A 27751-nucleotide genomic window follows, 5' to 3' on the forward strand; every position below is an offset into this window, starting at 1 on the left:
CCCTCATCGAACAAAGGACATGACTGTATTAATTGAGGAAACTTGCAGAAGCCCAAATACAATAAACACAACAATATCTATGACAAGAAACATCAGTTAGGCATTCAAAAATTAAAGACAGAGAGAATCATGAAAGCAATGCAAGAGAAACAGTCACATATAAAAAATCCCCAATAAGAGTAAATTCTGATTTCTCCAAAGAAACACTGAAAGTCAGAAGGCAATGGAATTATATAAGTTAAATACTATAAGATTTAAAAAAAGTCAACCAAAAATGCTATATTCAGGGGCAAAAAAAGCATCCTTTGAGAATTAGGGTAAGGTTAAAACATTCTAATATAAATAGAAGCTGAGAAAATTTGTGTTCACCAGACTAGACAAAATAGAATTTCTGAAACTGGAAGAGGATGTATACTAGAAAGTAACTGAGAGCTATACATAAAAAGAACTATTCTTAATAAAGGAATTGTTAAAAATGGAAAATGCACAGAAAAGTATAAAGGATACTCATAATTCAATAATATTTAATAATTCCAAATGTCTTGCCCTTCATGTTTTTAATAACAAATATATAAAAGGCAAGGATAAATTTATTTTACAGGGCAATTTAAATATACCGATTTAATTAGTCTGTTTTATTCTGTCATTGATGCTGGGTAATTTTCTTTTGTGTATTTTTCTGTTTATGAAATCCAGGATATGTATTATCTATAGACATAGCAACTGGATTAATAATTTCCTAGGGGCATGGCAGAGGAGGCTGGTGAGAAATGGGGAGCTAACAGCAATGAGTTAAGAAGGAACAAGGAATGTCCTAAAACTGAATGTGGTGATTATTATGCAACTCTTTTGAATTTGACTGAAACATTGAAATGTATAATATGCAAATTGTATGTCAATGAATTGTTACAATGCTTTATTAGTGATAACAACAAAATGAGGGACAGATGGTATTAGTCAAAATTTCTTAAATATTGCTTAGAACATTATACATAAAATCTCTTAAAGGTAATATTAATGACAATCATTCCGGAAGGATGCAAAGAGTGTATACAAATGGAAAGGAGCCATACCAAAATGGCTCCCAACACTACACCCCAAAAGGCAACCACACACAAAGACAGCAACAAAACGGCGGAAGTAAATCACTTCCAGAACTAATGAAAACATCTAGCAAAATTGCAGAGTGCAAGTTTCACTAACAAAACTCAGTTGGGTTACTGTACAGCAGCAGTGATGCATAGGTCTTTTCTTCCTGACAACTTCTTTCTTTCTGGAAACTTCAAGTTAGCTGTTGAGTGATGATCATATGAGCCACTTATACAGAATTAGTTTGGGAACTGAACCTACTACTAGAGATTTTCAATATGATTGTGGAAGATCATCTATGGTCTTTACATTATACTCTTTTGTGTACTATTTGAAGGTGCCCCATACTTTTTTTCCCTTTCTTTCAATTTGAGGCATAATTCATATGCGCTAAAAAGAAAAACCTAAATGTTCAAATAGATGAGTACTGACAAATGGATTCGGACATTTCCGCCAACCAGCTATACTACAGTACATTTCTATGCCTCGGTATCGTCAATCCCTACCCTCTTGCTGTGACTACGACTTTCTCACTTCTCTTACTACAACTGACTGCATGGTAGTGAGTTTTGTTTTCTGAATTCATATCAATGTTCCTCTTTTGTGTGTTTTGTTCAGTTTGATGTTTCTGAGATTTATCTATTTTGTTATTTCTATTTGTCCCTATTTACATGTCTGGAGAGTGTGTTAAGTAATGGTGTAACATTTGCTGAGGTGAGAGTAAAATGCAATGATATTTGAAGTGACAGCTCAACGGAAAAAAACCAAAACAGAACACATATGGACATGAATCCCCACCATCCTATATATGGCCCTCTATAGTATTCCCCCAGGCTGTGAATCGTTAGAGGAATAAATACCCCCCTTTTTCTCCCATGGAGGGCTGGTGGGTTTGAACCTCCAACTTCGTGGTTAGCAGTTCAACACTTGCTGGACATCAGGGAACTAATTGGATGCCCACACAATTTAAGACAAAGGGAAAGCATTTTAGGCAGAGAGAGTATAACAAATGCAGGCAAAGGCACTGATTTATTTTCTAAAGTAAAGTATCATATACTCTGGCAGGACTATGGTGCCCTGGTGGTGCTGTGGTTACAAGTTGGGCTGCGATTCGCATGCTCAGCAGTGCAAAATCACCACCAGTAACTCCTTTGGAGAAAGACTGGGCTTTCTTCTCCCGTACACTGTTACAGCTTCAGAAACTCACAGACATCACTGAGAGGCAGCAGTGACTCGATGGCAGGGAAAGTTTCTGGTATGACTAGAGCATAATGAATGGGACGGAAGCAGTTTGAGAAGTTACTGAAAAGGCAGAAATTCAATACATTCAGCACATGCAGGAACACAGTGTAGGACAAGGCATGACAAAACCCAATCAAACTCACTACACCCCCAGGGGTCTGTGCTGCACAATAAGACATTTGGAATTCATCTGAATAGCTAGACAAATCTTTGAAGAGTTTTAAGCATTGAAATACACTGTCAGATTTGGGGGAGATTCGGGTTTTTGCTGTGTGGGTTCCAAGCCCTAGTGTTGCCACAGGTAAGGGCTTAGGTGCTTACCTCAAAGTTGACCATTGCCAAGAAAGACCAAGTAGTCTGCATGTCTACAGTGACAGCCTTGCTAATACTATGGACCGGCTTGACTCAGTCACAGTTGGTCATGATGAGTCAAGAATCCACTGACAACAAAAGCAAGAACAACAGTACACCTGGATTAGAAGATAACACAAATGCCAATAGTAAGAGGTTTAGACAATGGGGCTGCAGTGACCTGTGCTCCGGGGTGATGATGCCAAGGGAGAGAGAGCAGATTCAAGAGAAGCGGAGTAGCTAGCAGGTACCGTGCATTACTTCCATACGGGTTCCTTATATAGAGGAAGAGGAATGAAAGCATTAGCTTGGCCTGACTAGTGAAGAACCTATAGATGGCACTATGCTATGGAGGTAGAGTAAGCGGAACCTGCGGCAGAGGTGACCCCATAAGGAAAATGTCAAAGCTACATAGAGGATGGCAAGTAACAATGTCATATCACCAGAGGGATATACAACATTTGAGAGAAAACTGAGCAGGACAGATAAACAGAGAAGCTACTAAATAAAAGCCCAAACCACCTAGAAAAAGTACAGCCAGCTCTTGAACACCAGGGCTTTGAACTGCATGGAGCCACATGCACATGGGTTTTTTCTTCTTTTACCCATTGTGGAGAGTTCAAGTGCAGTGAGTATCTGTTTAAAATGTTGGTCAACTGTTAAGTATGAATGTCTTTTTACTGCACAGGTGGTTGGCATCATTAATGCAAGGGTCAGCTGCCTAACTGTGGAAACCCTAAGGATGGGTTGTGTCCCTAAATCAAGGTTCAGCTGTATAACCATGCAAGCCCTATGGATTAGAAATGTAGTCTTAAATATGATCCATATGCTCTTAACGGACTCAACACAACCCATAGTGCAAGAGGAAAATGTAGGCACTCCTTTATTTCATTTCTATTTGTATTTCTTCATTTCTGTATTTGCCAGCTTTATTTGGAAAAAAATTACAGATTAAGATTCATTTATGAGGGGTGGGGGAGAGAATAAAAAAGATTCATTTATGAGAAGAAATTTCATTGGAAGCTTGGTTCTGAGCTGGAAGCAGTATCAAAATATTGAAAGTCACTGGTTAGAGGTCAAGGCTAGCCAAAATGAACCAGAAGGATCAGCTAGTGCGGCATGACAAACTCTGGCAATGAGATTCTCAAGTCTGGAGAAGATGCTGGTTAAGGACCTTGGTATGTATTGCCTTGTGCCCTCTCTAGCATTTTGGGAAATGTGAAGTTAAAGTTAGTGTTCTGCAAGCTCAGCTTCCAAATGCCAGGCTTGTTGGAAATGGATTGGAGTGATGCCCAGCTAGACCTCTAAAAACTTTGGCAAAGGAGTTATTAGTTAGCCTCTGTCTTCCCAGTCATCCTCTGCAGTCTAGTTCCTCTGCTGACCTACGGTTAAAGGTTTTCCTCTGATTATGAGCTTTTGTCTTTAACAACGTCACATTTACATTTGAATTGTTAGGTTACTTGTCAGATTTCTAATATTACAGAAACAACTTTTTTTTGCCTTAAATGTACATTTCAGGCACATTTCCAGTTCTAAACAATATCAAGTATTGTTAAGTATAGCATTTAGCCATTGATGCTGTCTTTTGGTGCTGTAATGTAAAGAAATAATAGGTTTATGACAACTTGGATAATACTTTTAAAGCTTCCACATTATTGTTCCAGAAAGCAGAGACATGTCACTCCACAGTCCTTCACTTTTGGTGAGCTGTGTAAAAGCAGTCTTGGTCTTGCAGAAAGCAAGCCTCAGTTCAAATGTCAGACCCCCGAGCTCTCTGAGGCTGACTTCTACGAGCAATTTAACCATACCAGGAACCTAAACCTTTAAGAGTTATGTAAATGCAAGGCATTCAAATTACACACCCAGATGGAGATGGTATGAAAAAAAACCTACCCTATTACTCAATATTTTGTTCATAAGAGGTGTCACAATCATTAAGAATTCCACATTAAATGCGTATGTGCTGATTTAGTTGTCTTCATTATTTCATCTATAATCTAGCCTCTGCTGGTTCTATCGATCATGTCGAAAAGGAAAAGGATTTTGATCATCCATGCACATATTTATGTACTCTCAGGGATAAAAGAACTGATAAGACAGAGGACTTAGAATTTTAATGAATAACCTGGAATCCTCTCTCCCACAATCAATTTGTCTTCAATCTGGGTCCAAATGCAGTCGCTTTCAGTTGACATACAGGAAGGATGTCACTTTATATTCGGCCCTCTCTTTAAAAGAAAAGATTTCCTTATAGAACTATTCTGAAAATTTCTATTTAATTATGTCCCCAGGCGGTTTGGTTTTGTTGGTGAATTTAGGACTTTTGGATTGAAAATATAGTTTATTCTCTGAGACTAGCAGTGAGCTGGAGGAGCTCAATAGCTTGCAAATGTGTGTTTAAAATATTAAACATTTTTATTTCTTTCTGTATAATCTAATAATGCACTTGGTACTCAATCCTTTAAAATAGAACATCCCATGGTTTCCCAGGGGAAAAAGCTAGCCTTCTCATTCATCCTCCAGGATATCCTTTTTTGCTTATTTTTTTCCATGGAAAATAAGAACCAAAGAAAGGAGTTTGAAATAATGTTTAAACTATATTTGCCATTTGAACTTCATAGACATTAGAAGGGAGCTGCTTTATGAGAGTTAAGGGCTATAGGACCGAACATATGAAAGGAAAACATTCCTTTAAAATATCACGAAATGATTGTACAGGGTGTTTAATCCGTATATAAGAAGTCCATATCAAATATGGGTTTGCAGCCAGATATTTTCATGCAGATATTGTTGAAGAATGAGAGAATTCAGTATCAACACATCACTGGGGAGAGTCGTGATGGTAGAAAATAAGCATCCTACGGAGGGAGGCCTTCCAATTTTATTGCAATCAGTGATATGAGCTTGAATCCAAAATAAAGTACAGCACATGTCTTAAGTGAAGAAGTACTCTGGCCTAATTGATAAGAATCCATCCAGAAAGTGTATGTTAACAGGCAGACTAGCGGAGCCTAGCTATAAGAGTCTCTTGGCCTGATGTCTCAACAGAAAAGGCAAAAGTGAAATACTAGGGGTATCTGTGAACACCTATTCCAATTATCCAACTGCTTTACCTAGGAGCCCTGGTGGGGTAGTAGGTTATATATTGGGTTGCTAACAGAGAAGTCAGCTGTTTGAAACTACCGGTTGTTCCTAGGGAGAAAGAGGAGGTGATTTTCTCTCATAAATGCAGTTCTACCCTCTGCTAGAGGGTCGCTATGAATAACAATGGACTTCTTGGCAGTGAATGGAGGCTGGTATCTTTATTCAGAGCAAGAGGTTCTTCAGAGACTATCAAAGGAGAGGAAACTTAGAGGGGGGAAGAAGATCCCAACTTGGTTTTTACCCAACTTTTCCTGAGACTACATTTTTTCATGTTAGTAATACTGGCAACAAAACACAGCAGCACTCAAAATAATGGTGAGTTTTACTAATATAAATCATAGACAGTGTTACAGTGTGTTTCTAGTTTCTAGTTGCAGGCCTGTCAACATCATGGTGGCTCCTCACTACTTTAAAAACCCTACTTACCAGGTCTGCTGCTAGAAAGTATGGTTTAGTGGACTAATAAATTAGAAGAGACAGCATCACATCACAACGGTAAAATATGTTTACAAGGGCATTTATTTGGTGTCTTTGTACTCTAATGATCTGCAGAATGCTCAGGCTTCACCTCATGGTTAAATGGGTACATAGTATACAAAGTCAATCATTTCATTTCTGATTGACCTTTAGAAGCCTCCAGCCGCCCCCCTCCCCGGCACACACCTCTCAGAACTGTCTGCACAGCATCTCCTGCTCAGCCCCTCCCTTTGCGTCATGGCACTATCTTGGACTTTTAGATTTTGTGAGGCCAAGAACTGGTGTTGAATACTGAATTAAGGAAGGCTTCTGCATTTCCGTTGCTCAATTCCCTCGAATCACCCTGTCTTCCAACATCCTTTCTGGTTTCTATCTTCCTTGGGCTCCATGCAATGACTAGCCTTTGGCAGCTAACGGAAAGGTTAAAGTCAACGGGACTGGGGTTTTCTTTCACTTCAGACACATTGCTGCTATTCCTTATGGATTTCATTCCATATCCCTTAAAGAGGTGTTTTAGGAAAACAAGTCTTGACAATTGACTTCCTAAAATATCAGCCACAAAGCCCTATAGAACACAGTTCTACTATGGTACACATGATGTTGTCACATGTCAGAATTGAAGAGAAGGCAACCACACACACCCCCCCCCACACACACACAACCAAACCTATCATTTTTTTCTTTTCCCATAAGCTGACCAGAATTTGCTTCATTTACTTTCAACAAAAAAGAATTCTACCTAATAATCATAATCATAAAACTATAGATCTCCTTCCTAAGAATAAAGCTGAATTCTGAACTATTGTTAAGGAAAATTACTGGAATTTGTATAATTATTACCATAGTGGCATATGTATAATTACCACGATATTCACGTCTTACACAACTTATCTATGAGCTCTGATGTGTCAACAAAATACACAGACCAGACTCTCTTCTAGAGTAGCCCTGATGGTTAAACAGTGATCTACAAATGTAAGCCTTGGCGGTTCAAATCTACTCAGTTTCTCAACTAGAAAAAGATAAGGCAGTCTTCTTCCCTAACGATTACGGCCTTGGAAATCATGTGGGGTAGGGTTTGAATCAGAATCAGCTTAGGGGCAGTTGGTTAGCTTTTTAGCTTATATGACTCTAATGACCTCTATTATTCCTGATGTGTAATTAAAATCCTATTTACTTGTAAAAGTTGGCTTTATATATATTTTTTCATAGAGTTCATAATAAGCCAGTAGTGCATTTTAGCGAAAGCAATATTACTTTTAAATCCATGCTTTCATATTGCTTCCTAGATTAGACACCTGTGTAATGTGTGTGCTGAAGTCCTAAATCTTATTCATACAGTTTACTTTTTTTCATACAATTTATTAACCTGGACTATTTAGTATTTTTTTTACTTCAAAAATCTAGCTTAGCCAAAGGGTTTTATAATAATACGTAGGGATAACACCCATGGCGATAGAAATTTCAGAGGCACCAAGTCAACTGCTTTCCATTTATCATCAGGCTAATAAAAGAAGGGATGAAACACAAACTGAACCAACAGCTATGGAGTGTGAGACACAGTGGCCCTATAGGATAGAGCAGAACTGCCTCCAGAGCGTTTCCAAGAATGCAAAGCTTTACGGAAGCTGCCTGCCACATCTTTTTCCCAGAGAGCAGCTATTTTGATAGCTGGTTGCTTTGGCCACAGTTCAACCATGAGTCTTAAAAAAAGTGATAAAATCAGTCTTATTTATTTTTAGAGGAATAAACATATATTTCCTGACTGAGAGGTATAGATGTTTCAAATCATAAAAATGTTTTCACGTGGAAGCTGGAAGGGACTAATTTTCTACACATCACCCAAATGCTATTTAATTTTAAGTGTGAAGATATTTAATGATGCCATATCCTGCATGTGAAGAATCGAGGTATCTGATGTGATTTAATTATCACTTAAGGAATTATGAAAGTATGAGATATATTACTTAATTAGAATTGAAAATGGATAATATAAGTAGAGTACATTTCAAGTATATTCAAAAAGTCTATAAGAAAAAAAACCAGAAAGTATAACAGTTGCAACACTAACAATAGTGATATGTAGTTTTAAAGAAAAAATATCCCAAACTCAAAAATCAGCCCATGGAATCATTATATAATGTGTTTCAAAATCATGCTATGTGTTTAGGCGTGAAATGCTGTTATCTAGCAAGCATCCCCACCTCTCCAAAGGGTTTCTGAATTTCTAAGAAAATGTCATTATTTTGGACATACTATTTACTGCAAAGGGGCCCTGGAGGTATAGTGGCTTCTGCATTGGGCTGCTACCTCCAGGTGAACAGTTCAAACCCATAAGCCTCGGTAACACTATACAGAGTTGCTATAAATCATGGTTGACTGAACAGCAGTAATTTTTATTTACTACCAACGATGGCCAAGAATTTTACAACACTGTGATGTTAAATGCTAAGCTGAAAAAAAACATGATATGATCTGAATGGTATTAGCTCAGAAGAGAATGTAACTCAAAGGTGATAAGATATTAACCAATCTGTGTCCAATTTACCAATGTTATTGCAGAGTAGAGTTTCTTTTAATTCATTAATTACAGAATTATTTGTTTTTATCATCTTGATTGAGCCAGTTTTGTCTTCCAATATTTAAATACAATGTGATATTCGCTAACTGTGGTATATAAAAATTCATTTTTTTTGTTTTTTGGGGTGAGGGGAGTGGAGCTTTATTTTGAACAATATCCCGGTGTCACATGACTTTATGTTAGGAAACTTCCAAGCGGGTGGTGGTCCCGAGGCGTTCTTCTGATGGGCGCAAGCACTGCTTTCTCACACGTTCAGAACAGGGAAGGTTTCTTTTCTACTGATAGATTCTTCGAGGTTCCTCTAGCATCACACCACCTTCTGTCAGAGCATTTTGCAGTCGCTGGATCGAGTCTGAGGCTGCGTCCCAAGGGGTGGGCTGGTAGACCATGAAATTGATTCCTGCCCGCAAGCACCGCTCTACTAGTATTTTCCCTATACTCTCACAGGCCACCACATTGGTGGTCCGATACAGGTGCTTTTTAATAGCCCATTCATGAGTGGACGCCGAAACCACAATCTTGCCATTTCGATGCTCAACAAATGCTTCAACATGATGCTGAGTCCTTACAGCTCGCCATCTGTGCCAGGATTCCCGAGAGGGCCACACTGTCCCCAACCTTGTTCTCTCCTCGCTACTGCCAAGAACTCCAGGCTCCGGGGATTCCGGTTGGTGACCTCTGGGGCAACAGCTTCGTTATCCACAGGGGCCACTTCAGGATGGCTAGCCGGCTGGGAACTGGTTGAGAGGGCCGCGCACACACACGCTCCGGGTTCCTGCAAACAGACAACGCCCAAGAACCTTGGCCACAGCGCCATCCTTGAAGCATCAGAAAAGCAGCTTCCTTTGCGCCTCCCGCTGGGGTCCAAGCGGGCCGTGGGCGCTGCTACAGCGATCCTAGGAGAGGCTCAAAAATTCATTTTTAAAAAGCATTTTGAAAACTTCACTTTGACACTGAGTGGTTGGATCCTTCTTTATATTTGTCTCAGTTTCCAGAAAGTCCCCACTTGGCCTATTTACAATCTGAAAACATAAATCTTTTTTTTAATTAAACACTTTATTGAAAAAATGCATGGAAAATGAAGATCTATTTAGCCCCATGATGGTGTAAAGATGCAAAATCTTGAATATCATAGTGAAAACTCTAGGGGACTGAAAAAAAATCAAACCATTTTGCAATCGATGTAGGCTTTTCTTTTTTCTTTCTCTTCAGTGGCAAAGTGATGTACTGTAGTGGAATAAAGTCAACTTAGGAAATATGACATGTGTCTGGGTATTGGCATGTGCTCACTGTGAATGTAATGAGAAAGGCAAGTCAGGACAGTAAGAATCAGGCTCAATGCACTGCTTTCTCATGCTGCATATGAAAGAAGAGCAACTAGTGGCCACCTGTCAATAACTCCCACCGCCAAAATGCATGCTCTAATTTGGACATTGATTCCTTTGATTACCTTTCTCCTTGGGCACTGCCAAGACATACAGCAATAATTAGTAGTTCATCTAGGGGTTGGACTACGCATTTCAATATGAGTAAATGGCAGGAGACCTCCACAGTGGCTTAAGCACTGACCTTTTGAAATTACACCCCCCCATGGCCAATCAATCCCCCTTTGGGGTGAATCTGTTTTCACTGAGCCCTGCGGGCTTCCAAGCCACTATCTGGCCTGAGGACTTGCAGCCTGGGACTGCTCACACTTGCCAGCTACTGTACAATGCTGATTCGGCACATTCTACTTCCATGCAAATTTTGGGGAAGGATGAGAAGTGCTAGCGGCTGCATATCAAGAGCACCTGCATTTTCCGATTCAAAAGCTTGCCCCACCACCCACTCATTCCACAAATTATAGTTACTCTAGAGCTTACACTTCTTCCCTTAAAAAAACCAAAACAACTCATTTGTTTGCCACGGAAATGTTTAGAGGAGAAAGAAGACTGCTGGCATTTTCAAGTCCATTTTCTCAGTTTGAACACCAACTGCGAGTTCTGCGGCTGGAACTTGGAATGAGTGAGAGAAAAGAAGAATACGGTAGAGGGGCGGGTGTTGGGAAGAGTGACGGCTGCTCCCTCCTTCTCCTCTCCTCTCTGCCTCACCTGGCATTTGGCAGTCTCCTAAAATAGACCACAAGCTTGCCTAGTAACAAGTGACTCACTCAAATAGGGCTAACCACCATCGTAAATTAAGCATACCAGACGTTTAAGTGCAGCAGCGACTAAATAAACATAGAACTTAAGTCTCATATTTAATTGCACCTTTTCTAATTGTCACATGAAAAAGTGGTTGCTTGCAAACCGTTTGTGGCTGCCAGGGACCATCTGGGATATTCATTCAAAAACAAAAAACAAACAAAACCCCCTCACTGGCATGGAGTCAATTCTGAAAGTCTCATCTTTCTCCCTCAAAGCAGTTGGGGGTTCAAATTGCTAACTTTGGGTTAGCAGCTCAAATGCATAACCCACTCCACCACACCCAAGGCTCCTTGATACAGACTTTCTTTATTTGTTTCTGGATACTTTTATGAGATCCCACACTTTACTGTGTACCACTGTTGGATTTCCACTTCCCTAATGGCGCTTGTTGTATGGTAGTTTCTCTACATGTATGTGTTGACTTTATATCCAGAGAATTGGCAGGCCATTTGCAACCAGCTATGGGCCCAGGCTAATGATGATCGCATTGGCAAAGGTTACCCTGGCAGTAAGAGTTCATTTTTTGGAATGGGAAAGATATGCAAACTTTCTTTCATTAGTTTTCTCGCTATATTTTTAGTTAGAATTACGCTATCATTTAAAGTAAGACTCTTGGATTTGTTAAAGGCACAATAAAAGTCCATCATCATTATAACTATGATGGTTTCATTTCCTTCAGCAGAAAAGACACAAAACACCTATCAGATGCATATGGAAGTAGAATTAAGCCATTAAAAATGTTGACATTTGGGATGTCTGGGAAGAAACAATGAAAATTGGAGTACAAAATCTGTCAAATGGACCCATCTACTAATAATATTAGGAGCCCTAATCGCATAACGGTTGTTAGACTACTAATAACAAAGTTGGCTATTCCACAGAAGAAAAATCGTGGTGAAGAGACAGTTCTACTCTGTGCAATAGGGAAACTACGAAGTAAAATGGACTAGTCAAGACTAAAGGAGCCCTTGTGGTGTAGTGGTTATAAGTTGGCTGTGTTCCACATAGTTGACAGTTTGAAACTACCAGCAGCAACTTGGTATAAAGACTAGGCTTTCTGCTTGGAAAATTCACAGGGCCACCACGAGTCTGCATTGACTCAATGGCAGTGAGTTTCGGTTTGGGGGAGTCAACACCAAGGTAATACTAATTTCAAGGTACACTTTTTATTTCTATTTCTTTCTTTTTAACTTTTGGTGATAGATGCGATGGTTACAGAGAAAATCTGTTTTCCTTTCAACATTTCACACACATTTTGTTTCATGCCATTTACTACAATCTCCACTACACATCACCATTTATGTGTCTCGCTCCCTCTATTCTTCCTTTTTTTTCTAACCCTTCCTGTCTTCTTAATGTGTCCTCGAGCAAAGATCACCTTTTGACCTCAAATGGTTGACTATTATTATTATTATTATTACTATTATTAATGTTATTATTCCTTCACTCTATAGATCTATTGTTTGGCTGAAAAAATTAAGCATGAGAGTGAGTTCAATTTTGACCCATAAGGGGGACCAAGGGACGGGGGGGGGGGGCAACAATCAGTTTGCTAAGCTACAACTTTCTTTGCATAGGTCTCACAAAAATTACTACATAAACACATAAGAGGTATACCAGAAACCTACCTATCCTAAACAAGCTTATCTTCAAAATTCCAAATGCTGTCGGGTGACTTCTCTGCTGAAATATCTTCAAGCACTCTTTTACTTATATGCAAAAACTATGTTTCGTGTAATGTCCTTCAAGCAGCATTACCTGTCTACCTTTCTGATCTGCACTATTACCTTCTTTATGGAGACCTGAAACTGAGCATTTGCCAGCAGTCTACATTCTTGAGACCACCTGGCCTTTGCTCATGCCATTCTAATGGCCAACAATGCTCTTTTCACTTTCTCTCCAATAAACTTGCTTCTGCGTGGCAAAGGCTTCCCTGGCTTTCATTTTGACTCTCTGTTCCCATAAACAATAGCATCAAATGAAAAATGGAATTCCTCGCCCTTGAGTAGATTCTGACACTTACTGACTTCCAAGAACTGCTCATACTCATTGTTATTAGTGCCCCATTCCCCACTCCTCATCCCTCTGAGGGAGTTAATCCACTTACTGTCTGAATGAATTTACCTGTTCTGGATGTCACAGACTGAAAATCGGGCAAAAGACAAACAGAGAGCAAACAAAACAAAACCCAACAACAACTAGGCAAAGCAGAAAAATCTCAATCAAAAGAAAGCAGAACATATTAAAAATGGAAACAACTTTAAAATGGGTCAAAAGAGAGATCACATAATGAGGCGCTGCATTTTAACCTAACTTCATCTCCCATAATCCACTTCACAAATGCTTCCTGTCTGATGCCAAGGCCATTCCCTTCACTGGACCTCGGTGAGAAGGGATTCACAGGAGTCTGTAATCTAAGTAGTGACTCTGCAAGTTGATTCGGAGCTTCCACCGTCATCCAGAGCCATCTGTAAAGCCAGTGCTCACAATTTAAGTTCTGATACAATTCCTTCCTTTGGATTTTATTATTTGCAAGCCTTGGATCATACCAGCTGGGATACTTCTTCCACGTGGACTTAATTGATGCCTCATTGAAATTGTTGGAGGCAGCAATCTTTATGGAAGTGGACTGCCACATTTGTCACCCAAGGATTGACTGGTGAGTTTGAACCCTGACCTTTCAGTTAGCAGATGAGTACTTAATCCCTCTGTCATCAGGACACTTGAAATACAGTTTCTCCATTGCTTTGTTGAACATTATAACCTTTGTTATGTAGTGCTGTCCTGATCCTGTAGTAAGCACACAACCAGGATTGATTGAATTTGCAAAAGAATGCTGATATCCACAGCTTTACTATGTTAAGGAAAAACAGTACTGGCGAGAGGGATCCATTTGTTTCCTGGTGAATTTCCTTCTGAGGGTACTCTAAGCAATTGAATCTGACTGATAGTGGCCCTATAAGAAGCTATATAACTGTTACATCAGATTTCCAAAACTACAGATCTTTATGAGAGCAAACTGCTTAAGAGAGAAGATTGCCATGTCTTTCTCTTGTGGAGCACTTGGTGGGTTTCAACCAGTGACTTTGTGGTTATCAGTCCAATGATTAACTCGTTCCACCAGCACAGATCCTTTCTAAAAGACTATTAAGTACAAGGTTTTGAACTTTACAAGACTTCTGTCCAGAGAACCAAGACATTTTCCTTAGTCAAGGTTCTACTAGACAACAGTCCCTAACTACGTCTTCCACATACAGAAACTGTGCCTCACTCACCCCTGCCCAGTCCCTGATGGTGTAGTGGTTCTGTGTTGTGTTGCTAACTGCTGGGCCAGTAGTTCGAAGCCACCAGTTGTTCCATGGGAGAAAGAGGAGGCTTTTTACTCCCTACAAAATTCCAGTATTGGAAAACAATTGGGGAATCCTACACTCACCTTTTGGGTAAGAATTGGAATCAACTCTATGGCAGTGAGTTTGGTTCTTTTGGAGCCCAAACCCTATTTTATTCGGAATCTGACAGGAATCCCTGTACCTTCTGCTTCCCAACACTCTACATTTTCTTGTAATAACACACTGTTGTCAAGGCAATTCTGACTTGATATAGGGACCTTATACCAGGTTTCCAAGAATGTAAATGTAAATCTTTATGGGAGCAAACAGACTCATGCTTCTCCTTTGAAGTCTCTGGGTGAGGGGGAGGGTAGTTTGAATGTCCTCCCATGCAGTTAGTATATCAGTATTTACCTGAAAGGGTCACTAGGGCTTGTCATCTAGAATTAAAAAAATGTCCAACTTGAGACCTCAACAGAATAACAATTAAAATGTCACAAAAAATACTTCAGAAATTGTCAAGAGCTTTGTCAAGGGATGCCTCATACGGTCATTCTTAACAACCCCAAAAGAGCACTGGTGGCTGACAGTGGCGAATGTACTTGCCAGCTAACCATTTGGTGGTTCAAACCCACTGACCACTTCTGAGAAACTCCGCTTCCATAAACACTAACAGCTTTGAAAAACCTGTTGAGCAATTGGGTAGTTCAGCTCTGTAGCTCATGCTACATTGGAATTGAATCAACAGCAGAGGGGTTTGGTTTTTAATAATCCTAACATCATCTCTAAGCAGATCTCATGGAGTAGTGGTTTAGGTGTTGGGATGTTAACAGAAAGGTCTGTGTTTCATTTACACCAGTCCTTCTAGAGAGAATTATAAGGCAATGTGACACTGAAATATTTATAGTCTAGGAAATCATATGCAGCAGTTCTATTCCGTGTAATGGTCACTGTAAGTTAAAATCCAATCAATTGCAGTAGACTTTAAAAAAATTAAAAACATTATCTCTGTTGATAAAAAATAACTTTTTCCTAATAGCCCAATTTGGACACACTGGGTAAAATTTTAAGCCATATTCACAGCAATGTCCCATGATTATTTATAATAATATAAAAATGTGTTTATTTGGTGTTATGCACATCACTGAATTTTTTGTGCATGTCCCACGGTGGTGATTTATTAGCCTGGTAATTTTGGTAAAGCATTTCCCTTCCTGTACCTTTATAAAAGCATTATAAGAATGCTTTTGTATGTACTAGATATTTTTCTTTCTCCCTTCCTTGTTCATTGTTTATTTTCTTGAAAACCACATGAAAACATGTTATTAGTTTTCTTTAAAATAGCATGCAAATGTAGGACACCACAACTAAACTTACAAATGACGACAATGAAATAAAACATGGATAACATAAATAGATAAAATATGGGTTACATCTTTCTGCGCTTGGTTTTGTTAAATTCATTTGATTCCAACTTCTCAAGTCATTCATTTCCTAACTATGTGCACATCCTTAAAACAGTAGGTCTATGAAGCCTTACTTTCACATGTGTGGTGAACTCTGATGTTTCCTTATTTTGCTTTATTAGCAGACAAATTCTGGTGGTTAACCACACATTGATTTCATGACTCACAGTTTAAAATCATTCATCTAGATTACAAACAAAAAACAGTAAACCTAAAAAAATACAGACAATAAAAAGAAAAACGATATCTCCCGCTACTCTCCTGCCTTGCCAACATCTGACCAAGAATATCTCTGATCCTTTCATAATAATATCATGATTTTTCCCTCACTTTTCAAATGTGTTGCTCTTTTCCTGAGTGAACCTTTCTACTACTTATTTCCCTATTGTCCCATTGTGAAGCTTTCCCACATCATCTAGTCAGTTCCTGAGCCTTTCCCTTTGTCTTACACCCCTCTTATCATGCCTCTTTGCATGCTACTCAATCAACTGCTTCCATACCCATCTACTGAACGTGTCACCCATCTGTGTTGTTTCAGTCTGTCATCTTCAGGAAATTTGGGCTCCCTGTAAGTAGACTGGGATATGATCAACTTTGAAATTTTGAGAATGGAGCACAGGGTGAGACATAGAAGAGCTTCATTTTTTTAAAAGAAGGTTATTAGATATAGGTATTTATTTTCATGGTTCATTGAAATATACTTGCATACATAATTGTTAAAACTAATGCTAAATCTTGAACCTGATAGAGATTCAGATTCTCAGAGATACTTGAATGGCCAGGTCCTTCACTTGGATAGCCCGACTGGGATGGCCTCCTAAGTCACCAGGCAAGATACATTACCATGTGTTGTGGCCGTGGTGGGTGTCATATCACTTCCTTATTCTGAGCAGCACTACAATTCAATCTCAAAATTTCTTTTCTTAATGATACCTCAAATGGAATAAAAAATAATTAATCTCTTCAGTTATTATCATGTATTGGTTGAGCTGTCCTATCTACCTTTTAGTGGCACTCCTAGCTGGGAGATTGAATTGTAAAATTCCTATGATTTATGGATTGAAGGAATTGGCTCGTTCATGCATATATCTTAACCAAATGTTCATAAGGCATCATAAAATGGTGCCATACAACATATTATTTTCAAACAGCGGTGTTTTTTAAAAGTTAAGGGATGTTTCACCAATCCACGATTAGTATTTAAAATACATATATAGTATTTTAAAACAGATACAAAATAAACAGAAATTCTAAGAATAAAATGTTTCAACCCTATTATTTGAAATGAGCAGTAAAATGGGATTTTCAAAATCAACCCACGTTAACTTGGATTTATAATACTATATAAGCCTGTACTATTAGTTGTAACGCCAGGATTTGGAGCACTACTCTGGCACATTAAATTTATTCATTTTCACAGCCTACAGACATTTTAATGTCTGAATGGCAATAAGAACAAATTACCTAAAAAGTTTTAATAGGGTGTAATAAATTAAGACTCACTGGGAATGCAAAAGTGGGTACAACAGGACAAAATTATGAACCGCATCTAATGATCCAACAACACTTAGAGGGTGGGAACAACAGTGGCAGTCTGGAATATACAACCACAGTTGATCCTAATTGTTTCTCTCTTGTCAACTAGAAATCGCACATTAACCTCAAAGCATTGCATGTTGTGCATTACATGCAAATGGTTATGGTTTACTGTCTTTCTGTGGGAATTGAAGAGTTTTGTGATGTTGTTAATCTTGTTTTTAACCAAAAAAGGAGTCAAGCAATATGTGGATTAGGTACCAACAGAAATGTTGTTTAACAACAAAAAAAAAGAGTCAGGCTGTAGGGACACGAAATATCCATCGGAATTCTTCATTTTTAAGCAACAGAAACTGCCTCTGCCAATAAGGGAATTTATGATAAGGAAATGCTGATTCACAGGATTAAAGGAGAGAAAAAAATCAAGATGGGACTAAGACAGACCACTAGAGGTTTCCTAGAGCAGGATTACCTTGTGGATCTTGTCCAGGTGTGCTCACTAGAATGTCTGAGCTCTAATCTGACCACCTGCATTAAGATTCAAAGTCTTAGGAAAGAATATGACTTTCAAAGTTGTGGACACGTGTTTAAGACTAAGAAGGTGCCAAGAGAAGGCTTTGGCAGAAACCCCATTGGAGAGAGTATTTGATATATTGTCCCACTAAAACCATTCATTTACCCAAGAAGAACCAGAGTAAGTACAGATGCTATATATCCTATATAATTGCTATCCCCTCTATATACTATTTAAATGATTTTACAAGGTCCTTTACTTTTTTTTTTTAACTATTTAGAAAAAACCTGCATTGCAGCAAGTAGGGGGTTTACATCATTCAGAAGTAGAGGACCAGCATGTTTTGGTGTTCTGTTCTATTCCTTCCTTCCTTCCCTCCTTCCTTCCTTCCTATTTCTCTTCCTTATTCCTTCCCTGAGTTAAAATTGCTCATAATAAAACATTGGTCATGCCAAACATCTCTATGAATACAATTCAGTGTCATCAATGACATTTGCCAATAAGTACAACAATCACAGTTACCAATTTCCATGTTTCCCTTACTATCTCTTACTTTTTTACGAAATTCTTTTCTTAATGGAAGAAAGCAAACCTAAACAGGAATTCAGGAAGCACTAGAAGGAGTGGGGTGAGGGTTGGCACATTGAAAGGCTTAAAATGTAAGAGTTGAAACAAAATGTATATAAGTGGTTTAATGTAAGGCTCATTATTTCCTCTGTAAATATTCACCTAAACCACAATGAAAGATTTTTTTTAAAGGCTACTTTGGTTTCCAGTTTTATTTACTTTTTACTGTGTCTTATAATGATTTTCAGCATAACTCAAGCCCATTTACCCATTAAATCCAGTAACAAGAAAGATGGATAAGCCTTCAGAAAGAATAACAGGATTAATTGTTCCCTGGGGCTACAGGAAGAGATGGGGGGCGGGGAGGAGAAGAGGGGAATAGGGAACCATTAGCATTGATGACTGTAAACCCCATTTGATGGGATAGAAAAACAGAATTGTAAGCGAATGGGTACGTTGGATCCTGTAAGATATGGCAAAAACAACAACCAACTATCACAGGGAAAAAGAATAGGAATAATAAAGGTTCCTGGGGGGTAGGGTGGGAGTGGAAGTGTATAAAGGGGACTGATATCCAGGAGTACAAGAAGAAAGAAAACGTTTTGAAACTGATTGTGCTAGGAATTGTACAATACTGCTTGATGAGATTCAACTATGATGGAAGGTTATCATATCTGTAAGAGCTTCCAATAAAATGATTTAAAAAAATAAAGAGGTCTTGATGATTTTTGTGTTTATGCTATAACTTTTAGTATTCCTTTCTTCCTTTTATTTATAATTAAATCATTATATTGGGGGCTTATACAACTCTTATAACAATCTGCATATACATCCATTGTGTCAAGAGATTTGTACATTAAAGCAAGTGATAGCAAACACCCTTTCATCCACAAACAGATAAATAGTAAATATTTTGGCATTTGTGAGCCAGTTAACTGTAGCACCTTCTAAATTCTGTCGTTGTAGATTGAAAATAGCCATTCACTCTATGTAAATGAAAAATGTGCTTTGCTTAGGTTCCAATCAATTTTTGTTTCAAAAAAAAAGGCAATAAGTGGGATTTGGACTCCTCAATTTGCTCTTCAGATCATTTGACATTCATAGGATTAGTGAGAGTAGCAATCCTATACTTTCCATTAAAGTTCTTTCCCCAGAAAATCCTCTGAGGGATTTCACAGGTGAAACAGCTACTAATGTAAACCACGAGCTCAATCTACCACAGGAAGTCCTAACTTCAATGGAAGCAGGTTGAGATGTGGTCAGTAAAATGGCCCTTCTCACCATGCTCTCTTACGTGATGTGTTATAAATTCCAGCCTCGACGCCAATATGAGTCGTCATTGACTCAATGCAGCGAGTTTGGTTGGAGTTTATGTCTATTGCTATAAAACCACTCTAGCAGCTTTTCTCCGTTATGCTAACGGGCAGGGATGAGGTGGGATATGTTCTGAGTCTCCACCTTACTAAAGGGTGTGAAATGCTTAATAGCCTTTTATACTTTTTTTCTTGGGAATATCGTCTGCTGAAAGACAGCAATCGTACCTCCATCAATTACACTCCTCCGTATGTAAAAACTACCTTGGAGTAAGGTGGGACCTATCATAATGCTCGACATATGTCCCACATCCCAGGGGGATGGATAACAGAAAATTGGGTGAAATGAGAGAGAAGTCAGTGTAAGACATGAAAAAAATAATAATTTATAAATTATGAAGGGGGTGTAGGGGAAGGAGGGCAGGTGGGGGAGGGAGGGGGCAAAATGAGGAGCCGATGCCAGGAGCTCAAGTATAAAGAACATGTTTTGAAAATGATGATGACAACATATGTACGGATGTGTTTGACACAATGGATATAAGTATGGATAAGAGCTGTAAGAGCCCCCAATAAAATAAAATTAAAAATTTTAAAAAGCTATCTTGGCAATAGAGTCAGAGTTCCCAGGGTCATGGAGGACAAAGAGTCACTGCTGAAAGACATTTGAGATCTCTGCTTGAAGTGTCAGAAGAGACACAGGCCATGCCACAAGGATATCAGATTTGGAGGCAAGGAGACCATGAGACAGAGCAGAGGCGCAGGGCAGAGACTATGAGACTGTGAGGCAGAGCAGCAGTCCGTGGAGTGGGGTAAATACTAAGGGGCCACGTGGCTGAGAGGCGGTGGATTAGAGGGACACTTGGCTGCTGGCTGATGAGAGATGTTGCTGTAGAAGAAAACAGCTGAAGTCAGAATAGGTAAAGAAAGATGGAGGGTAGAGGTGTGTCTGAACACTGGCTTGTGGTAGTTGGCCTGGGTCTTGTATGGAGTTGGTTTTTCCTCTTCCCTTACGTAGCCAGAGGAGGAGGTCAGATATGGCTTCTCGGCTGTTTTTGTACAAGCAAAGCCAGTGTTTCTCTTTCTCTGAAATGTGTTAGAAATAAGCTTAATTAAAATGAAAGGAGACAACTGGGATGAAGAGTGAATTGAAACTTGGAAGACCATAAGGTTATACACTAAAATTAGTTACTGATAAATAAAAAGCAACATCGAATCCACAGAAGCTCAGAGAGAAAAAAATGCCACTATATAGATATGCATTCATATAGGACTTAACAGCTATTTTTTCCATTACATATGTCCCTGAATCTTTTTTCTTTATTAGTTTTAATCCAAATGACTTAATAAAATTCATTATCAGTAAAGTTCTGTCAATGACAGTGTCACAAAAAAGAACAAATGATTTTAAAATTTGTTTACTATGATGTTTGCAAATAATCCTAGTCACTGACTTGTACCTATAATTTAGTTATATATAGTAGGGAGATTTACCTTTATTCTGATGGGATTCTTGCTATTCAGTTTGATGAATAGCTCATCCTGAACCAACTCAACTATGAACAGGTTTCTTGTACTATAATATGCCAATTTTATCATCATTCAAAATGTATAACTTATGTCAGAACATTTTCTCACTTTCGCTGTATGACTTGTTCAAAGCCAGCTCTTTCCTTATGCTGCTGTTCACAATATTGGTTTTATTTTCCTGGTTCCCAAAGTCATTTTTTTTCTCAGCAGAGGGTCCCAAAGCTATCAGGGCAGAGTGTTCATGAGGACTGGGGTCACAAATATCTGTTGGTCAAACAAATATCACCGTTTTATTCCTAGCTAGGCTGCATCTTAGACTGCTCCTCGGTGCTCACATGCTGGCTTGAATATAATCAAATTATGAAGCTCTGAGTTCATGAAAAGAAAAAGAGTTCCCTACACAACCTTACCCTTGATCATTGTGTAAAGAAGAGGTATAGCTGGAGCCCAGGTGGGGACGGAGCATGGTAGTGGGGCAGGAGGAAAGTCAAGGGAGATGGAGGAAGGAGCTGGGAGTCAAAGGGCATTTATGGAGGTCTAGACAAAGACATGTACATGCAAACATATATATGAGGATGGGGAAATAGATCTATGTGCCTATATTTATAGATTTAGTATTAAGGTGGCAGAAGGACCTTGGGCCTCTACTCAAGCACTCCCTCAATACATGAATACTTTCTTTTATTAAAAGAAAAAAGAAAAAGAGTTCCAAGTACACTCAGTCTCACCAGCATAATGCCTCTCTTGCACAGAATAGGGGCACCCTATAGATTTCTTGAATCCATGCATGTTTCGAGGCTTAAGAAGAGAGCCACCAGCCTGTTAGAGTCAACAAATGTGATAATTTTGAGTACTTTGGACACAGAAATTTTGAGCTGTCAAGAAGGTCAAGCTTGGGGACAAGTTGCCTCAAGGAATAATACAATGGAAATAAATAAAATATATATGAATATATAAATGTCATGATATATTCCCGAATTCACATGAATGCTGAATGGTCACTATATAAAGAAAGCACTGTATGCATTGAAGAGATATAAATGATCAAGAAAAGAAAGGCTCCCGCAAAGTTGACAGTCATGTGTGCAATACGGATAATAAACACATTAAGATGTCATTAAGTGAAGAGTGTGATGAAGAAACTGAAGCAGAACACTGGAGAGTAAAAAAGTGTGAGGTTCTTGTCTTTAAGGTGTTATTGTTAGGTGTCATCGAGTCGGTTCTGACTAATAATGCCTTTATAGTCAACAGTATAAAACGCTGCCCAGTCCTGGGCCATCCTCAAAATTGTTGTTTGAGCCAATGTTACATCTACTGTGTCTGTCCAGTTCCTTGACAGGTATTCTCTTTTTTGCAGCTCCTTTACATTACCAAGCATGATGTCCTATTCCAGGGGGTGGGCTTTTCTGAGAACGTGTCCAAAGTATGGATGGAGTCTCACTATCCTTGCTACTAAGGCACATTGTGGCCGTCCCTCTTCCAAGGCGGATTCATTTGTTCTGTTGGCAGTCCCTGACACCTTCAGCAGTCTTTGCAAGCACCCTATTTCTCTTTACGAGAGGGGGTTAGAAAAGGTGTCTCCACGATGACAAGCAGCCCTGGTGACAGTGCTGAGGTGTTCGTGGCTAACCAAAGGCCCATGGATTGAATCCATCAGTAGTGGCAGAAGGGAAAGACTTGGTGGTCTGCTCCCAGAAAAACAGCAGATCCCTTCTGTCCTATCGGGTTGTGATGAGTCAAAATTCACCTCAAGGGCACACAGCAACAAAGATGACATTAGGTTGTCAGCATATATTACAGAGTACTCTACAAAATGGTACAAGGGAGGCAATTGGGCTGGAGGCACAGGGACCCAGGCTAGAATAAGAGCCAGATGTGGAGAGGAAAGGAAGTTTAAGATCTGCGGGGCAGAAACAAGCAAGCGTCGCACAGAATGGAAAGAAGGTGTGTTCCCTGTGTCTGGAACGCGTTCCTCGCACAGTGCAGAGAATGACTTGCATTAGCATTAACCTTGCATTTCATTTCATAGTGACTTCTGCATTTCTGTTGATCCGAACTGCTTCTTGTTTCAACTTGGGATTTGAAATGAGTGTGTTGTACTCCACGCCCTTTTAAAATCATTTTATTGTGGCCTTGTACAACCCTTCAAAATCCATACATCCATTGTTTCAAGCACTTTTGTATATTTGTTCTCCTCATCATTCTCAAAACATTAGCTTTCTACCCGATCCCTTGGTATCAATTCCTCATTTTTCCTCTCACTCCCCGCTCCCCTCTCCTCCATGAACACTTGATAATTTATAAATGATTATTATTTTGTCAGATCTTACACCATCCAACATCTTCCTTCACCTACTTCTCTGCTGTCTGTCCCCCAGAGAGGAGGTTATATATAGATCCTTTCTCCCTCACCTTCCCTCCACCCACCCAGTATCGCCACTCTCACCACAGGTCCTGAGGGGTTCATCTGTCCTGGATTCTCTGTGTTTCCAGTTGCTATCTGTACCAGTGGACATCATCTGGTCTAGCCGGATTTGTAAGGCAGAATTGGGATAATGATAGTGGGGCGAAGGAATCTTTAAGAACTAGAAGAAAGTTGTGTATTTCATCGTTGCTATACTGCACGCTGAGTGGTTCATTTCCTCCCCACGGCCCTTCTATAAGGGGATGCCCAGTGCCTACAGATGGGCTTTGGGCCCCCACTCTGCACCCCCCCTCATTCACAATGATATGACTTTTGTTTTTTGATACCTGATACCTGATCCCATCGACATCTTGTGGCCACACAGGCTGGTGTGCATTTTCCTTGTGGGCTTTGTTGTTTCTCAGTTAGATGGCCACTTGTTTATCACTGAGCCTATAGGACCCCAGACTATATCTTTTGATAGCAGGGCATCATCAGCTTTCTTCACCACATTTGCTTGTGCACCCATTGTCTTCAGTGATCGTGCCAGGAAGGTGAGCATCTCAGACTGCCAAATTGTTAGAACAAAATGTTCTTGTGCTGAGGAAGTACTTGAGTAGGGGCCCACTGTCCATCTGAATACTAAACCTATAAATATATGTACATAGATCTATTCCCCCTTGTCGTACATAAATATATTTACATCTCTATATGCCTGTATTTAAATCTCTATAACTGCCCTTTGCCTCCTAGTTCTTTCCTCTATTTCTTTGTACTTTCCTCTTGTCCCACTATTATGTTCAACCTTCATTTGGATTTCAGGAATTCCTCTCAGTTACATTGTCTTTGATCCAGCCCTGCCAGACTTCCTACACACTCCTTGCCACTGATTTTGGATCACTTGCTGGTCCCTTGTCCCTTGGTTTGTTAACACTCATTTCCTTTCCCCTGCACACGCCCCCCCTTTTTTAACAGATATTGTCTCTTTATCATTTCTTATATGAAAAATGGAGATCCCTGGAGATGACATTCTTTTCAGGCATTTTAAGAACTTATTTGCTGTGATGGTGTTTATAAAAAGTTATACTTTTTTCTCACTTAGGAGCCCTGGTGGCATAATGTTTACAAGTTGGGTTGTACATGTAAATGGTGAACAGTTCAAAACTCCCAGTTGCTCTTCAGGAGAAACGTTACAGGCTTGGAAACATTCAGGAGAAGTGCAACCTTGCTTTCTAGAGTCATCATGTGTCAGAATCGACTCGATGGCAGTGAGTTGTTGTTTTTCTATTTCTTTCTTTCCAATAACATACAACAATTTCTCACTTTTTAAAACCAGCCAAACTGGACAACAGAACTTTAAGAACAAGCCATTAAAATTACCCAATTGCTTTAATATACAAATTTATGCAAGCCACATTTGGTGAACAATGATTTAGGGCCACTTTCTGGATTTCTGCACTCTGTCAAATTCCCAATAAATCTGGTATTTACCACTTTTGAAAAGACACATAGACGCCAAGAAATTGTTGAGGAGTTTCTAAGTAACAATAAAAGGCCAATGATATTTGCCTGTGATTGAAGTGGTCAACTACTTATCTCATTAAAGGGGACAGCCAATGAATATCACTGAAAAGCGCACTTTAAAATTCATGCATTGCTGGACTCTAAAGCGTGTGACTGTAAACAAAGTCTCTTAGTAAATTTTCATTTTGATTCTCTTATATTAGTCTGTGTCCCATAGTGACAGAAAGCAGGATAGCTTTGTGACAGTGAAACAAAATCATATGAAATGATATCACTGCTAGGGAGATATAAAGGGCTAGTGTGATGGTATGAATTATTATTCACACTGGGGTCTCAGTGAAGGGCAACAGATGGCAACAATTTTTACTCAAGCGATTTCTCCATCAAAGTTTCTATCGGCACAAGAGTTCCAGGAGTATGGCTATAAAGAAACCATCAAACTCACCAGCCAGCTGGTCACCTCCGTACTGTAAAAACTGACTGTACAGGAAAAAATGTTCGGGTCCAATTTGGACTTTGACACAATATGCCTTTCTCTAGAGGGCTTCTGATTTAATTCATATTAATAAAACCTCGTGATCTCCTATCGAGTACACTGAGAGAGTAGGTCACACATTGGATAGTGAGGTATAGCCATAGCAGGAAACAAAAGGCCAAACCTTGTAGTGCTCAATCTTTTTTGGAAGCCAATGGCTTTTGAAAGCCACACCTGCTAATTGCAGAAGGCCCCGTGAGAGGAATTAGAATACCGGGGGATTTCTGTAAGTCCAAGAAACCGATTCACCGTCTCATTGGCTCACATTTTTGAGCACGCGTTACCCCAATTCTAATATGCTGAGCGAATCTAAACTGTTAATAATCTGGTCCTCTCCAAATGGCTTTAGAATTTGCCGCATCTAGCACTACCACAGTGAGGCAGGACTAAAGAGCAGCTAAACTTGTCTCTGACAGTCTTGGACTGACTTGTCAGTCTTTGTCTTCTCATCCCATCTCAAAGGCACCTTGCCTCTCCATCCCCCTCCCCCCTATTTCTCCCTTTTGCTTCCTACCAGAGACATCACCCTAAGATTTGCATGCCATAACTAAGTGGTTCATCTGAAGATTCCCATTCTTCATAATTTTTTCTATTTGAGATTCAAGTGATTTCTGCATAAGTAGAACATTAATTTAAGTAATATTTGTGTTTGTTTAAGATTTGACAGTTGGGCCATACGAACCTTACCATATGACATATTCAATCCATGCTGGCTTAAATATCCTCAATCACAAAGAACTAAGATTTATTATTATGTAACAAATGTGCAAAGTTGTTGAATGAATTTATTTAGAGCAAAATATAAAAATCTATTGCAGATCTACTGTACAATATGAAGTATGGGGCAGTAAAACACAGAAACATTGTAGTGTATGCTAGAGTATTAATTAACATTAACAAGACTACCTCTTAGCCTGAAATAGCAGTTAACTCATGACAAAATAGCACACTGCCTTTTTTATTCCCTATGTTTGCTTAACCTTCTTTGACTTAAGTTCTAAAAATGTTTTTTTGGTTTTTTTTTTAAACAGTCACACGTTTACTTCTGTAGGTTGGTTTCACACAGAAATTCTTAAAATTTCAAGGTCTTATGTTTGCTTGTGGAAACATTCTGTGGGAGCCGTTGTTAGTTTTCTGTGTGGTTCATGAATCAGTAACATCTCCGAAAACAAGCAGGCTCGAATGCCATTAAGAGAGCTCTTTTAAATACCGCACCTAGTCTCATTGACATCCCATCAGTTCAAACTCACAGTGACCCCGTCGGGCAGGGCAGAGCTGCCCGGGTGGGTTTCTGAGGCTGTAACTCTGTACAGGGCAGAAGGCCGCCTCTTTCCTTTTGTAGCTCTAGATTAGCTGGCAGGATCAATGCGTTGCTTCCACTTCAACAATTTGCAGCCCCATCTGAATCACAATTTGTGTTTCCAAAACCCATTTAAAAAATCTCTAGAAGAACCTGTTCAAGATAACTATAAGGCCACCCTTTGATGACTTCTTCTTTCCCACTTTCCTTCAAGGTGCTTGGTCCCTTTGATCACGGTAGGAGTTAACATACTTTTCATCGCTTTGCTTCATGGTGCTAAGATTTCCCAATGAACACTCCCATTAACATTTCTTCGTGTTCATTAAAAAAATGAGTAGGCAGAAGTATCAGCTATCTGAGGGGGATGTGTTTGGCTAAATTGGAATTTTCCCCAATTCTTAATCCAAGCGCTCTATTTGAAACAAATGCCATACACATACAAAAATACAGTTTAATGAAATTCCAAGGCTGTTTTCTCCTGCATTTTCTATATTTGTGGAAAAATCAAGCAGTAAATACATTTTCATTTGTATGTATGTGCATGTATATGTCTCTGTGTAAACACAGAAACATTTTTATATAGGAGCTTCAACTTACACATTATAAACTGATTAAAATAAGAACTAACATATAACGGGTAATTATTTTGTGACAAAGGCAATGCAA

General features: G+C 39.2%; 1 protein-coding gene and 1 pseudogene across 1 annotated transcript in view; both read right to left on the reverse strand.

Annotated features, from left to right (window-relative positions):
• Positions 1–9149: 9149 nt before the first annotated feature.
• Positions 9150–9701, reverse strand: LOC142433067 (large ribosomal subunit protein uL18m pseudogene; annotated as a pseudogene).
• A 10910-nt stretch (positions 9702–20611) lies between these two features.
• LOC142433258 (dystrophin-like) overlaps positions 20612–27751 on the reverse strand; it is a 91904-nt gene continuing 84764 nt past the window's right edge. Inside the window, exon 4 of the mRNA XM_075538339.1 lies at positions 20612–20878. Within this exon, the coding sequence (XP_075394454.1) occupies positions 20612–20878 (267 nt within the window). The remainder of the gene's footprint in view (positions 20879–27751) is intronic.

This window comes from Tenrec ecaudatus, chromosome X (genome assembly GCF_050624435.1).
Source record: "Tenrec ecaudatus isolate mTenEca1 chromosome X, mTenEca1.hap1, whole genome shotgun sequence".
NCBI classification, from domain to species: Eukaryota; Metazoa; Chordata; class Mammalia; order Afrosoricida; family Tenrecidae; genus Tenrec; species Tenrec ecaudatus.